We start from the raw sequence: 15,170 nt of genomic DNA, 5'->3' as shown, positions 1-15,170 counted from the left end.
TCTTTAGCCAACTCTCTTGCTATCTCTCTCAGAATGACCTTCTTGATCCAAACCAGTCAGGTTTCAGGACTGGTCATTCAACTGAGACTGCTCTTCTCTGTGTCACGGAGGCTCTCCGCACTGCTAAAGCTAACTCTCTCTCCTCTGCTCTTGTCCTTCTAGACCTGTCTGCTGCCTTTGATACTGTGAACCATCAGATCCTCCTCTCCACCCTCTCCGAGCTGGGCATCTCCGGCGCGGCTCACTCCTGGATTGCGTCCTACCTGACCGGTCGCTCCTACCAAGTGGCGTGGCGAGAAGCTGTCTCCGCACCACGTGCTCTCACCACTGGTGTCCCCCAGGGCTCAGTTCTAGGCCCTCTCCTTTTCTCCCTATACACCAAGTCACTTGGCTCTGTCATATCCTCACATGGCCTCTCCTATCATTGCTACGCTGACGATACACAACTAATCTTCTCCTTTCCCCCTTCTGATAACCAGGTGGCGAATCGCATCTCTGCATGTCTGGCAGACATATCAGTATGGATGACGGATCACCACCTCAAGCTGAACCCTGGCAAGACGGAGCTGCTCTTCCTCCCGGGGAAGGACTGCCCGTTCCATGATCTCGCCATCACGGTTGACAACACCGTTGTGTCCTCCTCCCAGAGTGCGAAGAGCCTTGGCGTGACCCTGGACAACACCCTGTCGTTCTCCGCTAACATCAAGGCGGTGACCCGATCCTGCAGGTTCATGCTCTACAACATTCGGAGAGTACGACCCTGCCTTACACAGGAAGCGGCACAGGTCCTAATCCAGGCACTTGTCATCTCCCGTCTGGATTACTGCAACTCGCTGTTGGCTGGGCTCCCTGCCTGTGCCATTAAACCCCTACAACTCATCCAGAATGCCGCAGCCCGTCTGGTGTTCAACCTTCCCAAGTTCTCTCACGTCACCCCCCTCCTCCGCACACTCCACTGGCTTCCAGTTGAAGCTCGCATCCGTTACAAGACCATGGTGCTTGCCTATGGAGCAGTGAGGGGAACGGCACCTCCGTACCTTCAGGCTCTGATCAGTCCCTACACCCAAACGAGGGCATTGCGTTCATCCACCTCTGGCCTGCTGGCTCCCCTTCCTCTGCGGAAGCATAGTTCCCGCTCAGCCCAGTCAAAACTGTTCGCTGCTCTGGCACCCCAATGGTGGAACAAGCTCCCTCACGACGCCAGGACAGCGGAGTCACTCACCACCTTCCGGAGACATTTGAAACCCCACCTCTTTAAGGAATACCTGGGATAGGATAAAGTAATCCTTTTACCCCCCCCCCCCCAAAAAAAATAAAATAATAATAATAATAATAATAATAATAATATTTTGGAAAGTGGTTATCCCACTGGCTATAGGGTGAATGCACCAATTTGTAAGTCGCTCTGGATAAGAGCGTCTGCTAAATGACTAAAATGTAAATGTAAATGTATACATATCTTTTTAAATTATATTTTCCTTAATTACTTTCTAACCCTACCACCCCTCCCCTATTGGAGTTAACTAATGAACAACAACACCCAGGCTTCTATTTCCAGCTTATACTATATACATTTTATGGACACAGTCTATTTTACAGTAGTTATATATAGTTTGTTTTTACTCCTGTCCTTCCTCTACCCAACCTCTCCCATCTATTTCTGATGTCCATCCTGTTTGATTTATATTTGCCATATATTTTTAACTATGCTGTTTCACAAAGTTCTGATCCGATGTACATTTTACGGACACAGTATATCTTACTTTAGTTATCTTGTTGTTATTAGTCCCACCCTTCAGCTCCATTCAACCCCTCCCATCTATCTCTTAACACCATCCATGTCGGTTTTCTATTTGCTATATATTTTTCAACTGTGCTGTGATGTTTCACAAAAGTTCTGAGCCTTTCTATTCTCATAGTTTCTACAGATTGTAAATGAAAGATAAAGATTTTTGCTAAAAGTATTATATTATTGATCGATTGAATATGACTTTTCAAATCACCCAGTAGTGCTATCTGCAGAGTTATCTCCAGGGAAATGTTGCAATTCTTCAGCCATTCCTGGACCTGTGACCAAAACCAATCTACATATGGACAGTACCAAAATAAATGATGTAATGACTGTCTCTTCGCAGCAAAATCTGCAGAGCTGGGAAGGTTGTATCCCCCATATACAGTGGGGAGAACAAGTATTTGATAAACTGCCGATTTTGCAGGTTTTCCTACTTACAAAGCATGTAGAGGTCTGTAATTTTTATCATAGGTACACTTCAACTGTGAGAGACGGAATCTAAAACAAAAATCCAGAAAATCACATTGTATGATTTTTAAGTAATTAATTTGAATTTTATTGCATGACATAAGTATTTGATCACCTACCAACCAGTAAGAATTCCGGCTCTCACAGACATGTTAGTTTTTCTTTAAGAAGCCCTCCTGTTCTCCACTCATTACCTGTATTAACTGAACCTGTTTGAACTCGTTACCTGTATAAAACACACCTGTCCACACACTCAATCAAACAGACTCCAACCTCTCCACAATGGCCAAGACCAGAGAGCTGTGTAAGGACATCAGGGATAAAATTGTAGACCTGCACAAGGCTGGGATGGGCTACAGGACAATAGGCAAGCAGCTTGGTGAGAAGGCAACAACTGTTGGCGCAATTATTAGAAAATGGAAGAAGTTCAAGATGACGGTCAATCACCCTCGGTCTGGGGCTCCATGCAAGATCTCACCTCGTGGGGCATCAATGATCATGAGGAAGGTGAGGGATCAGCCCAGAACTACACGGCAGGACCTGGTCAATGACCTGAAGAGAGCTGGGACCTCAGTCTCAAAGAAAACCATTAGTAACACACTACGCCGTCATGGATTAAAATCCTGCAGCGCACGCAACGTCCCCCTGCTCAAACCAGCGCATGTCCAGGCCCGTCTGAAGTTTGCCAATGACCATCTGGATGATCCAGAGGAGGAATGGGAGAAGGCCATGTGGTCTGATGAGACAAAAATAGAGCTTTTTGGTCTAAACTCCACTCGCCGTGTTTGGAGGAAGAAGAAGGATGAGTACAACCCCAAGAACACCATCCCAACCGTGAAGCATGGAGGTGGAAACATCATTCTTTGGGGATGCTTTTCTGCAAAGGGGACAGGACGACTGCACCGTATTGAGGGGAGGATGGATGGGGCCATGTATCGCGAGATCTTGGCCAACAACCTCCTTCCCTCAGTAAGAGCATTGAAGATGGGTCGTGGCTGGGTCTTTCAGCATGACCACGACCCGAAACACACAGCCAGGGCAACTAAGGAGTGGCTCCGTAAGAAGCATCTCAAGGTCCTGGAGTGGCCTAGCTGAAAGTCCGTATTGCCCAGCGACAGCCCCGAAACCTGAAGGATCTGGAGAAGGTCTGTATGGAGGAGTGGGCCAAAATCCCTGCTGCAGTGTGTGCAAACCTGGTCAAGACCTACAGGAAACGTATGATCTCTGTAATTGCAAACAAAGGTTTCTGTACCAAATATTAAGTTCTGCTTTTCTGATGTATCAAATACTTATGTCATGCAATAAAATGCAAATTAATTACTTAAAAATCATACAATGTGATTTTCTGGATTTTTGTTTTAGATTCCGTCTCTCACAGTTGAAGTGTACCTATGATAAAAAATTACAGACCTCTACATGCTTTGTAAGTAGAAAAACCTGTAAAATCGGCAGTGTATCAAATACTTGTTCTCCCCACTGTATATAACAACTTATTGGTTGCAAGAATTTTGTAGAATAATTTCAGTTTTGAATCCGGCGTCATTTTGTGTAGCAGTTCATAAACCATGTGCCATGGAATCTGGATGGAAATCTATGCAAATCAATGGAAAATCTTTTCCCAACTATTTTGCTATCTATATGGCACAACTATCAATTTTTTGGTCTTTAAATGAAACTGGTATACTTTGTTATTCATCACAATTTTCTTTAACCAATTTTGTTCTTTAATGCAGGGCCGACAGACAAGTTCCTTACTTTTTCCCCCTTCCACTTGCCTCTTCCATTCTTGCGGTAATGCTGCAATTATTTTGTTGTAATTTTGGGTAGAGCAGACATTTCCATATATTTTTGTTAGCTGCATATGTGACATAACTTCACCAATCCTATTTATGATATCATTTACCAAGATGATACCTTTTTTTAAACATTTTTTCAAGAAATAATGTTTTTTCATCAATTTGTATATTTGAGTTTAACCACAATATTTGTTGTATTATTTGTTCTGTCTTTTCTGGTGGATTAAACCGAAATTGCAACCAACTTTCTATGGCTTGTTTTAAAAATAGCGATATTTTGGAGATTATTTCATTTTAAAATAACCGAAAGTGAGAGTTTGTAATCTGAATAAAGGGAAAAGGCCATTCTTGAACATGGGGTGAGACATTCTTACTACTTTGCTAGAGAACCAGTTCGGATTTAAGTATAACTTTTGTATGACTGCCGCCTTTAGTGAGAGGTCTAATGCTTTAATATTTAATAATTTCTGCCCTCCGAATTCATATTCATTATATAAATAGAGTATTTTAATTTTGCCTGGCTTGCAATTCCAAATAAAATTGAATATTTTTTGCTCATATAATTTTTAAAACAGGTTGCTAGGTGTAGGCAAGACCATAAGCAAATAGGTAAACTGGATTTTCCACCATTTGACAGGTATTTTCCTTTCCATGGTAGCAAGAGCTTATCCATTTTTGCTAACTTTCTATAAAAAAAATGTGGAGTGAGATCATTTATTTATTTCGGGATATGTATACCGAGTATGTCCACATCACCTTCAGACCATTTTATTGAGAAACTACATGGTAATGTAAAAATTGTATTTTTTTTGTGATCCAATATGTAATATAGTGCATTTATCATAATTTGGTTGTAATCCAGAGAGGTTAGAAAAAGTATCTAGATCCTCTATAAGGATGTGGAGGGATCCAAGTTGTGGATTTAAAAGGAAACATGAATCATCAGCGTACAATGACACCTTTGTTTTTAAACCCTGGATTTCTAATTCTTTGATATTATTGTTGGATCTGATTTTAACAGCTAATATTTCGATGGCAAAAATAAATAGATATGCCGATAGTGGACAACCTTGTTTTACTCCTCTTGACAGTTTAAAACTTTGAGAAGTAGCCATTATTTACTATTTTACACCTAGGGTTACTATACATAACTTTAACCCATTTTATAAGAGATTCTCCAAAATTGAAATATTCCAGGCATTTATATATAAATTCCAGTCGTACTTTATCAAAAGCCTTTTCAAAGTCTGCTATGAATACCAGGCCTGGTTTCCCAGATTTTTCATAGTGTTCTATTGTTTCCAGTACTTGTCTTATATTATCTCCAATGTATCGTCCATGTTAAAAACCTGTCTGATTAGGATTAATAATATCCGACAATACCTTTTTAATTCTACGCACTATGCATTTTGCTACAATTTTTGCATCACAACACTGAAGTGTAAGGGGCCTCCAATTTTTTAAATGGACTGGATCTTAATATTTTCCACTTGGATCCTGTTTCAGTAATAATGAAATCAGACCTTCTTGTTGCGTGTCTGATAATCTACCATTTATATAACACAGGATAATGTGGTTTCTGTTAATGATGGCAATACATATAACACAGGACACAGCAGACAACAATGATGATGTGATGACATCAGACTGATATCAGTGTAATGCTGCAACCTGCAATGCTTTAGGCTGGGATTCATTCAGATTGCGGGTTATAGGCATTGCAGCTTTTAAAGGCAATGTTCCTTCATTCATGGAGATCCCATTCACGGTAAACGTAGCTCAGTAGAGCATGGCGCTTGTGGTTGTGGGTTCGATTCCCATTCACGGTATACGTAGCTCAGTTGGTAGAGCATGGCGCTTGTGGTTGTGGGTTCGATTCCCATTCACGGTAAACGCTATATATGTCGGCTCCATGGGAAATTGTCTTTAAAAACCGCAATACCTATAACCCGCGATCAGAATGAATCACTGCCGTAGAATGATCCAGTAATCATATTCCATTACAAGATAACATTAGAATGATCCAGTAATCACATTCCTTTACAAGATCATGTTGCGTAATACTAATTCATTATGCCTTGGTGAAGCTGTTACCATGGCTTGTTTCTAGCAGCTTGGTCAGGGTGTTGTTACCTTCTAACAGCTTGGTCAGGGTGTTGTTACCTTCTAACAGCTTGGTCAGGGTGTTGTTACCTTCTAGCAGCTTGGTCAGGGTGTTGTTACCTTCTAACAGCTTGGTCAGGGTGTTGTTACCTTCTAGCAGCTTGGTCAGGGTGTTGTTACCTTCTAACAGCTTGGTCAGGGTGTTGTTACCTTCTAACAGCTTGGTCAGGGTGTTGTTACCTTCTAGCAGCTTGGTCAGGGTGTTGTTACCTTCTAACAGCTTGGTCAGGGTGTTGTTACCTTCTAACAGCTTGGTCAGGGTGTTGTTACCTTCTAACAGCTTGGTCAGGGTGTTGTTACCTTCTAGCAGCTTGGTCAGGGTGTTGTTACCTTCTAACAGCTTGGTCAGGGTGTTGTTACCTTCTAACAGCTTGGTCAGGGTGTTGTTACCTTCTAACAGCTTGGTCAGGGTGTTGTTACCTTCTAACAGCTTGGTCAGGGTGTTGTTACCTTCGGCAGATCATTACATTGCAGCTCTATAATATGTCTGACGTCTGTTAGAATTGATGGGATTTTTTTAGTGGACTTTTAGATAAAGCAGAGTTAATCACGAACATATAATTAGAATTCTCTGTTGCTAGGCAAGAACTTAATTGGTTCATTTCACTGGATGTGTGTGTGTGTGTGAAGTGGGGATCTGACCTAGGGTCGAATTCCTTGTCCTTACCTAATCCATGGCTGTCCTACCTTATCAGGGACTGAAACCAGACTGTGGCCTTTTGCCTCTCTCCTCAAACAAAGTGGAAAGAGCGGCGCCCGAGTTGAACAGAGTTTAGACCAGACTAATCATGAGTAATTACAGCATGACGGGAGGGAAGAGAGGAGTGGGTTTGGGTACGTTCGAAAGATTGAGTGTGGACCTGTCATGTCCAACAATCAATCTTCAGGTCAAGCCAGGGAGAGCCGGGGTTGAACAGAGTTTAAACTGAACATTAGTGTTTTTGCATGATAAGGGCTGGATTGATTATACTACTATTGATTCTAAACTGAATAAAAGTCCAATTTAGCCGCTATCATAGACTAAGGAAGTGGGCGGAGCAGTCGAGAGGGGGAAACTGAAGATGGTTGTGGGGGAACCCAAGAGGGAGGGGCTTTAAGCTAGGATGTGAATATGACTATATAAACGGAGGGCTGAGAGGTAGACGGGAGGATGCTCTGCAGACCAGCTCGGCTTTGTCTAATTGTAATAAAGTCTTTCTTAATTCTACAAAAACTCTGGAAGAACTTTGAGTTTTACTAAGTATAGTGATAATTTTCCACATCAGAATCACCACAGCCAGTAGGGTTAGAGAAACATTATTATCCTTAGAACTGCAGGGACCTCGTAGTAACACCCCCTCCGTACCCCCCCACCCGCCTCCCTCCCCCACCCTCCTCCCCCCCCCACCCTCCTCCTTCCCCCACCCTCCTCCCTCCCCCACCCTCCTCCCCCCCCACCCTCCTCCCTCCCCCACCCTCCTCCTTCCCCCACCCTCCTCCTTCCCCCACCCTCCTCCTTCCCCCACCCTCCTCCCCCCCCACCCTCCTCCTTCCCCCCCCCTCCTCCCCCCCCCCCTCCTCCCTCCCCCACCCTCCTCCCTCCCCCCCCCCCCCCCCCCCCTCCTCCAGTTTACTTATTAGCCAGATAGCCGGTTAGCCAGGTAGCACAGTCAAACAGTTAGCACAGTTAGCCGGTTAGCCAGTTAACCAGTTAACCAGTTTACTTATTAGCCAGATAGCCGGTTAGCCAGGTAGCACAGTCAAACAGTTAGCACAGTTAGCCGGTTAGCCAGGTAGCACAGTCAAACAGTTAGCACAGTTAGCCGGTTAGCCAGTTAACCAGTTTACTTATTAGCCAGATAGCCGGTTAGCCAGGTGGCACAGTCAAACAGTTAGCACAGTTAGCCGGTTAGCCAGGTAGCACAGTCAAACAGTTAGCACAGTTAGCCGGTTAGCGTCCCACGCTGATGTTGCAGGTCTTGCAACTGGGGTCCTTGTTAGCATTGATGGTGGACATGCTACTGAGTTGGTGTCCTTGGATCTCCTCCACGCTGCCTAGGGCCAGGTCCACGGGGTCGGTGTAGATCACCTCCAGAATCACATCCTGGGCGTGGTGGAACACCAGCCGCCCCCCCTCCTCCTCCTGGGTGCATGTCAGGAAGCGGTTGTCTGAGATGTCCAGCGCCGGGAGGCGGCCCTTACAGAATAGGTCCCCTGGGGAGCCCTCTGGGGCCAGCACCAGGATCACGTAGTGGTAGGCTGTGTACATGCAGTAGAAGTCCCCGAAGTACAGGTTGGTCTTGGTGTTGAACAGGGCCTCGGCCTGGATCTGGAAGCGGTAGCGTCCGTAGGGGGAGTCCTGGGGGGGCTTGCCTGTGTTGAACTCCGTGTTGCAGCTGAAATAGATGCCTTCCAGCTTGCCGCTGATGGGAGAGCCATGGCTGCCACTGTTGTCCTTTACAGCCGGGAGCATCCGGTTGTCCTGTGTCTCTCTGGAATCACAAGAGGGGCTTATCACCACACCAGACCACGTTAATCAATCAGCATGTAAACTCTATCAAACACTACACTATCAGCAAACAAACAGAACTCTGAGTCTACAACAGAACAGAACTCTGCCTCTACTGGTCATCTTCCTATTGGTCCTATCCGGCTCCAACGGCCAGGAAAAATAGCTATTAGAAAACGAACACAATCCTTTCCTCGCTACCCACCACAGATCACTTTTAGAATGCCAGAACGTATCTCAAACTGAGTCACTCTTTGAGAATCTTAATCATTTGACAGATAGTGAGAGAGGTAAGAGGTTCCATAATGCAGAACCAGAAGCTGTCAGTGTCTGCTGAGGAGGCTTTGACCTGAGTGCTCCACTGTGTAAAGAAGACATGATGACATCACTAGAGCCTCTTTCAGGTTCTATTGGAGATAATACTATACATAATAAACCAGCTCAGTCTGTTAGTGGCTGTTGTCTGGACCACAGGAGAGCAATACAATACTATTACCAATAATATTATCAATACAATACTATTACCAATACTATTATCAATACAATACTATTACCAATAGGACGGCAGGTAGCTTAGTGGGTAAGAGCGTTGTGCCAGTAACCGAAAGGTCGCTGGTTCTAATCCCCGAGCCGACTAGGTGAAAAATCTGTCGATGTGCCCTTGAGCAAGGCACTTAACCCTAATTGCTCCTGTAAGTCGCTCTGGATAAGAGCGTCTGCTAAATGACAAAAATAATAAAAATAAAATACTATTATCAATACAATGATATTACCAATACTATTACCAATACTATTATCAATACTATTACCAATACTATTATCAATACAATACTATTACCAATACTATTATCAATACAATACTATTACCAATACTATTATCAATACAATTATCAATACAATAATATTACCAATACTATTATCACTACTATTATCAATACTATTATCAATACAATACTATTACCAATACTATTATCAACCCAATACTACCTTCTACTCTCTCATTACCAATAGAAAGCTCTTCACCTTTTAAAGGTTGAGATGCTATACGTACCTTGCTTTATTGAAGTAGTCCTTCTGCTGGTTGCGATAAAACACTGAGAGTCTCAGCATCCTACCCGCTATCCCCTCTGCCTTCTCCAGCAACTGAGTCAGATGCACAGTGGAGTAATCTAAAAAAAAAAAAAAAAAAAAAGCACTTATTTGAAAGTCTTCAACTTGCACTTTATTACAAGCCATTCCACAGGGGATTAAAACCTGAGGAAGTTGTCATTTGGTTGCCAGTTGATTGTCAGTTGGTTGCAAGTTGGTTGCTAGTTGCTGCTGTATAACTCTGACCCATCAGCTGTCTGTCTGCTCTCTGACAGGGCTCTTCCCTCCATCTGTCCTGCTGTATAACTCTAACCCATCAGCTGTCTGTCTGCTCTCTGACAGGGCTCTTCCCTCCATCTGTCCTGCTGTATAACTCTAACCCATCAGCTGTCTGTCTGCTCTCTGACAGGGCTCTTCCCTCCATCTGTCCTGCTGTATAACTCTAACCCATCAGCTGTCTGTCTGCTCTCTGACAGGGCTCTTCCCTCCATCTGTCCTGCTGTATAACTCTAACCCATCAGCTGTCTGTCTGCTCTCTGACAGGGCTCTTCCCTCCATCTGTCCTGCTGTATAACTCTAACCCATCAGCTGTCTGTCTGCTCTCTGACAGGGCTCTTCCCTCCATCTGTCCTGCTGTATAACTCTAACCCATCAGCTGTCTGTCTGCTCTCTGACAGGGCTCTTCCCTCCATCTGTCCTGCTGTATAACTCTAACCCATCAGCTGTCTGTCTGCTCTCTGACAGGGCTCTTCCCTCCATCTGTCCTGCTGTATAACTCTAACCCATCAGCTGTCTGTCTGCTCTCTGACAGGGCTCTTCCCTCCATCTGTCCTGCTGTATAACTCTAACCCATCAGCTGTCTGTCTGCTCTCTGACAGGGCTCTTCCCTCCATCTGTCCTGCTGTATAACTCTAACCCATCAGCTGTCTGTCTGCTCTCTGACAGGGCTCTTCCCTCCATCTGTCCTGCTGTATAACTCTAACCCATCAGCTGTCTGTCTGCTCTCTGACAGGGCTCTTCCCTCCATCTGTCCTGCTGTATAACTCTAACCCATCAGCTGTCTGTCTGCTCTCTGACAGGGCTCTTCCCTCCATCTGTCCTGCTGTATAACTCTAACCCATCAGCTGTCTGTCTGCTCTCTGACAGGGCTCTTCCCTCCATCTGTCCTGCTGTATAACTCTAACCCATCAGCTGTCTGTCTGCTCTCTGACAGGGCTCTTCCCTCCATCTGTCCTGCTGTATAACTCTAACCCATCAGCTGTCTGTCTGCTCTCTGACAGGGCTCTTCCCTCCATCTGTCCTGCTGTATAACTCTAACCCATCAGCTGTCTGTCTGCTCTCTGACAGGGCTCTTCCCTCCATCTGTCCTGCTGTATAACTCTAACCCATCAGCTGTCTGTCTGCTCTCTGACAGGGCTCTTCCCTCCATCTGTCCTGCTGTATAACTCTAACCCATCAGCTGTCTGTCTGCTCTCTGACAGGGCTCTTCCCTCCATCTGTCCTGCTGTATAACTCTAACCCATCAGCTGTCTGTCTGCTCTCTGACAGGGCTCTTCCCTCCATCTGTCCTGCTGTATAACTCTAACCCATCAGCTGTCTGTCTGCTCTCTGACAGGGCTCTTCCCTCCATCTGTCCTGCTGTATAACTCTAACCCATCAGCTGTCTGTCTGCTCTCTGACAGGGCTCTTCCCTCCATCTGTCCTGCTGTATAACTCTAACCCATCAGCTGTCTGTCTGCTCTCTGACAGGGCTCTTCCCTCCATCTGTCCTGCTGTATAACTCTAACCCATCAGCTGTCTGTCTGCTCTCTGACAGGGCTCTTCCCTCCATCTGTCCTGCTGTATAACTCTAACCCATCAGCTGTCTGTCTGCTCTCTGACAGGGCTCTTCCCTCCATCTGTCCTGCTGTATAACTCTAACCCATCAGCTGTCTGTCTGCTCTCTGACAGGGCTCTTCCCTCCATCTGTCCTGCTGTATAACTCTAACCCATCAGCTGTCTGTCTGCTCTCTGACAGGGCTCTTCCCTCCATCTGTCCTGCTGTATAACTCTAACCCATCAGCTGTCTGTCTGCTCTCTGACAGGGCTCTTCCCTCCATCTGTCCTGCTGTATAACTCTAACCCATCAGCTGTCTGTCTGCTCTCTGACAGGGCTCTTCCCTCCATCTGTCCTGCTGTATAACTCTAACCCATCAGCTGTCTGCTCTCTGACAGGGCTCTTCCCTCCATCTGTCCTGCTGTATAACTCTAACCCATCAGCTGTCTGTCTGCTCTCTGACAGGGCTCTTCCCTCCATCTGTCCTGCTGTATAACTCTAACCCATCAGCTGTCTGTCTGCTCTCTGACAGGGCTCTTCCCTCCATCTGTCCTGCTGTATAACTCTAACCCATCAGCTGTCTGTCTGCTCTCTGACAGGGCTCTTCCCTCCATCTGTCCTGCTGTATAACTCTAACCCATCAGCTGTCTGTCTGCTCTCTGACAGGGCTCTTCCCTCCATCTGTCCTGCTGTATAACTCTAACCCATCAGCTGTCTGTCTGCTCTCTGACAGGGCTCTTCCCTCCATCTGTCCTGCTGTATAACTCTAACCCATCAGCTGTCTGTCTGCTCTCTGACAGGGCTCTTCCCTCCATCTGTCCTGCTGTATAACTCTAACCCATCAGCTGTCTGTCTGCTCTCTGACAGGGCTCTTCCCTCCATCTGTCCTGCTGTATAACTCTAACCCATCAGCTGTCTGTCTGCTCTCTGACAGGGCTCTTCCCTCCATCTGTCCTGCTGTATAACTCTAACCCATCAGCTGTCTGTCTGCTCTCTGACAGGGCTCTTCCCTCCATCTGTCCTGCTGTATAACTCTAACCCATCAGCTGTCTGTCTGCTCTCTGACAGGGCTCTTCCCTCCATCTGTCCTGCTGTATAACTCTAACCCATCAGCTGTCTGTCTGCTCTCTGACAGGGCTCTTCCCTCCATCTGTCCTGCTGTATAACTCTAACCCATCAGCTGTCTGTCTGCTCTCTGACAGGGCTCTTCCCTCCATCTGTCCTGCTGTATAACTCTAACCCATCAGCTGTCTGTCTGCTCTCTGACAGGGCTCTTCCCTCCATCTGTCCTGCTGTATAACTCTAACCCATCAGCTGTCTGTCTGCTCTCTGACAGGGCTCTTCCCTCCATCTGTCCTGCTGTATAACTCTAACCCATCAGCTGTCTGTCTGCTCTCTGACAGGGCTCTTCCCTCCATCTGTCCTGCTGTATAACTCTAACCCATCAGCTGTCTGTCTGCTCTCTGACAGGGCTCTTCCCTCCATCTGTCCTGCTGTATAACTCTAACCCATCAGCTGTCTGTCTGCTCTCTGACAGGGCTCTTCCCTCCATCTGTCCTGCTGTATAACTCTAACCCATCAGCTGTCTGTCTGCTCTCTGACAGGGCTCTTCCCTCCATCTGTCCTGCTGTATAACTCTAACCCATCAGCTGTCTGTCTGCTCTCTGACAGGGCTCTTCCCTCCATCTGTCCTGCTGTATAACTCTAACCCATCAGCTGTCTGTCTGCTCTCTGACAGGGCTCTTCCCTCCATCTGTCCTGCTGTATAACTCTAACCCATCAGCTGTCTGTCTGCTCTCTGACAGGGCTCTTCCCTCCATCTGTCCTGCTGTATAACTCTAACCCATCAGCTGTCTGTCTGCTCTCTGACAGGGCTCTTCCCTCCATCTGTCCTGCTGTATAACTCTAACCCATCAGCTGTCTGTCTGCTCTCTGACAGGGCTCTTCCCTCCATCTGTCCTGCTGTATAACTCTAACCCATCAGCTGTCTGTCTGCTCTCTGACAGGGCTCTTCCCTCCATCTGTCCTGCTGTATAACTCTAACCCATCAGCTGTCTGTCTGCTCTCTGACAGGGCTCTTCCCTCCATCTGTCCTGCTGTATAACTCTAACCCATCAGCTGTCTGTCTGCTCTCTGACAGGGCTCTTCCCTCCATCTGTCCTGCTGTATAACTCTAACCCATCAGCTGTCTGTCTGCTCTCTGACAGGGCTCTTCCCTCCATCTGTCCTGCTGTATAACTCTAACCCATCAGCTGTCTGTCTGCTCTCTGACAGGGCTCTTCCCTCCATCTGTCCTGCTGTATAACTCTAACCCATCAGCTGTCTGTCTGCTCTCTGACAGGGCTCTTCCCTCCATCTGTCCTGCTGTATAACTCTAACCCATCAGCTGTCTGTCTGCTCTCTGACAGGGCTCTTCCCTCCATCTGTCCTGCTGTATAACTCTAACCCATCAGCTGTCTGTCTGCTCTCTGACAGGGCTCTTCCCTCCATCTGTCCTGCTGTATAACTCTAACCCATCAGCTGTCTGTCTGCTCTCTGACAGGGCTCTTCCCTCCATCTGTCCTGCTGTATAACTCTAACCCATCAGCTGTCTGTCTGCTCTCTGACAGGGCTCTTCCCTCCATCTGTCCTGCTGTATAACTCTAACCCATCAGCTGTCTGTCTGCTCTCTGACAGGGCTCTTCCCTCCATCTGTCCTGCTGTATAACTCTAACCCATCAGCTGTCTGTCTGCTCTCTGACAGGGCTCTTCCCTCCATCTGTCCTGCTGTATAACTCTAACCCATCAGCTGTCTGTCTGCTCTCTGACAGGGCTCTTCCCTCCATCTGTCCTGCTGTATAACTCTAACCCATCAGCTGTCTGTCTGCTCTCTGACAGGGCTCTTCCCTCCATCTGTCCTGCTGTATAACTCTAACCCATCAGCTGTCTGTCTGCTCTCTGACAGGGCTCTTCCCTCCATCTGTCCTGCTGTATAACTCTAACCCATCAGCTGTCTGTCTGCTCTCTGACAGGGCTCTTCCCTCCATCTGTCCTGCTGTATAACTCTAACCCATCAGCTGTCTGTCTGCTCTCTGACAGGGCTCTTCCCTCCATCTGTCCTGCTGTATAACTCTAACCCATCAGCTGTCTGTCTGCTCTCTGACAGGGCTCTTCCCTCCATCTGTCCTGCTGTATAACTCTAACCCATCAGCTGTCTGTCTGCTCTCTGACAGGGCTCTTCCCTCCATCTGTCCTGCTGTATAACTCTAACCCATCAGCTGTCTGTCTGCTCTCTGACAGGGCTCTTCCCTCCATCTGTCCTGCTGTATAACTCTAACCCATCAGCTGTCTGTCTGCTCTCTGACAGGGCTCTTCCCTCCATCTGTCCTGCTGTATAACTCTAACCCATCAGCTGTCTGTCTGCTCTCTGACAGGGCTCTTCCCTCCATCTGTCCTGCTGTATAACTCTAACCCATCAGCTGTCTGTCTGCTCTCTGACAGGGCTCTTCCCTCCATCTGTCCTGCTGTATAACTCTAACCCATCAGCTGTCTGTCTGCTCTCTGACAGGGCTCTTCCCT

At 46.5% G+C, this 15,170-nt stretch overlaps 1 protein-coding gene across 1 annotated transcript in view; it reads right to left on the bottom strand.

The window, feature by feature from the left end:
- Window positions 1-8,149: 8,149 nt before the first annotated feature.
- Window positions 8,150-15,170, bottom strand: part of LOC311114307 (phytanoyl-CoA hydroxylase-interacting protein-like) — a gene marked incomplete at both ends in the record, with an annotated part of 37,215 nt that continues 30,194 nt past the window's right edge. Inside the window, 2 exons of the mRNA XM_084189571.1 lie at window positions 8,150-8,690; window positions 9,759-9,876. Coding sequence (XP_084045697.1) covers window positions 8,150-8,690; window positions 9,759-9,876 — 659 coding nt within the window. The remainder of the gene's footprint in view (window positions 8,691-9,758; window positions 9,877-15,170) is intronic.

This window comes from Coregonus lavaretus (assembly GCF_964263955.1).
Source record: "Coregonus lavaretus genome assembly, contig: HAP1_SCAFFOLD_1002, whole genome shotgun sequence".
Classification (NCBI taxonomy): Eukaryota; Metazoa; Chordata; class Actinopteri; order Salmoniformes; family Salmonidae; genus Coregonus; species Coregonus lavaretus.
This window is presented reverse-complemented; position numbering and strand designations above follow the sequence as displayed.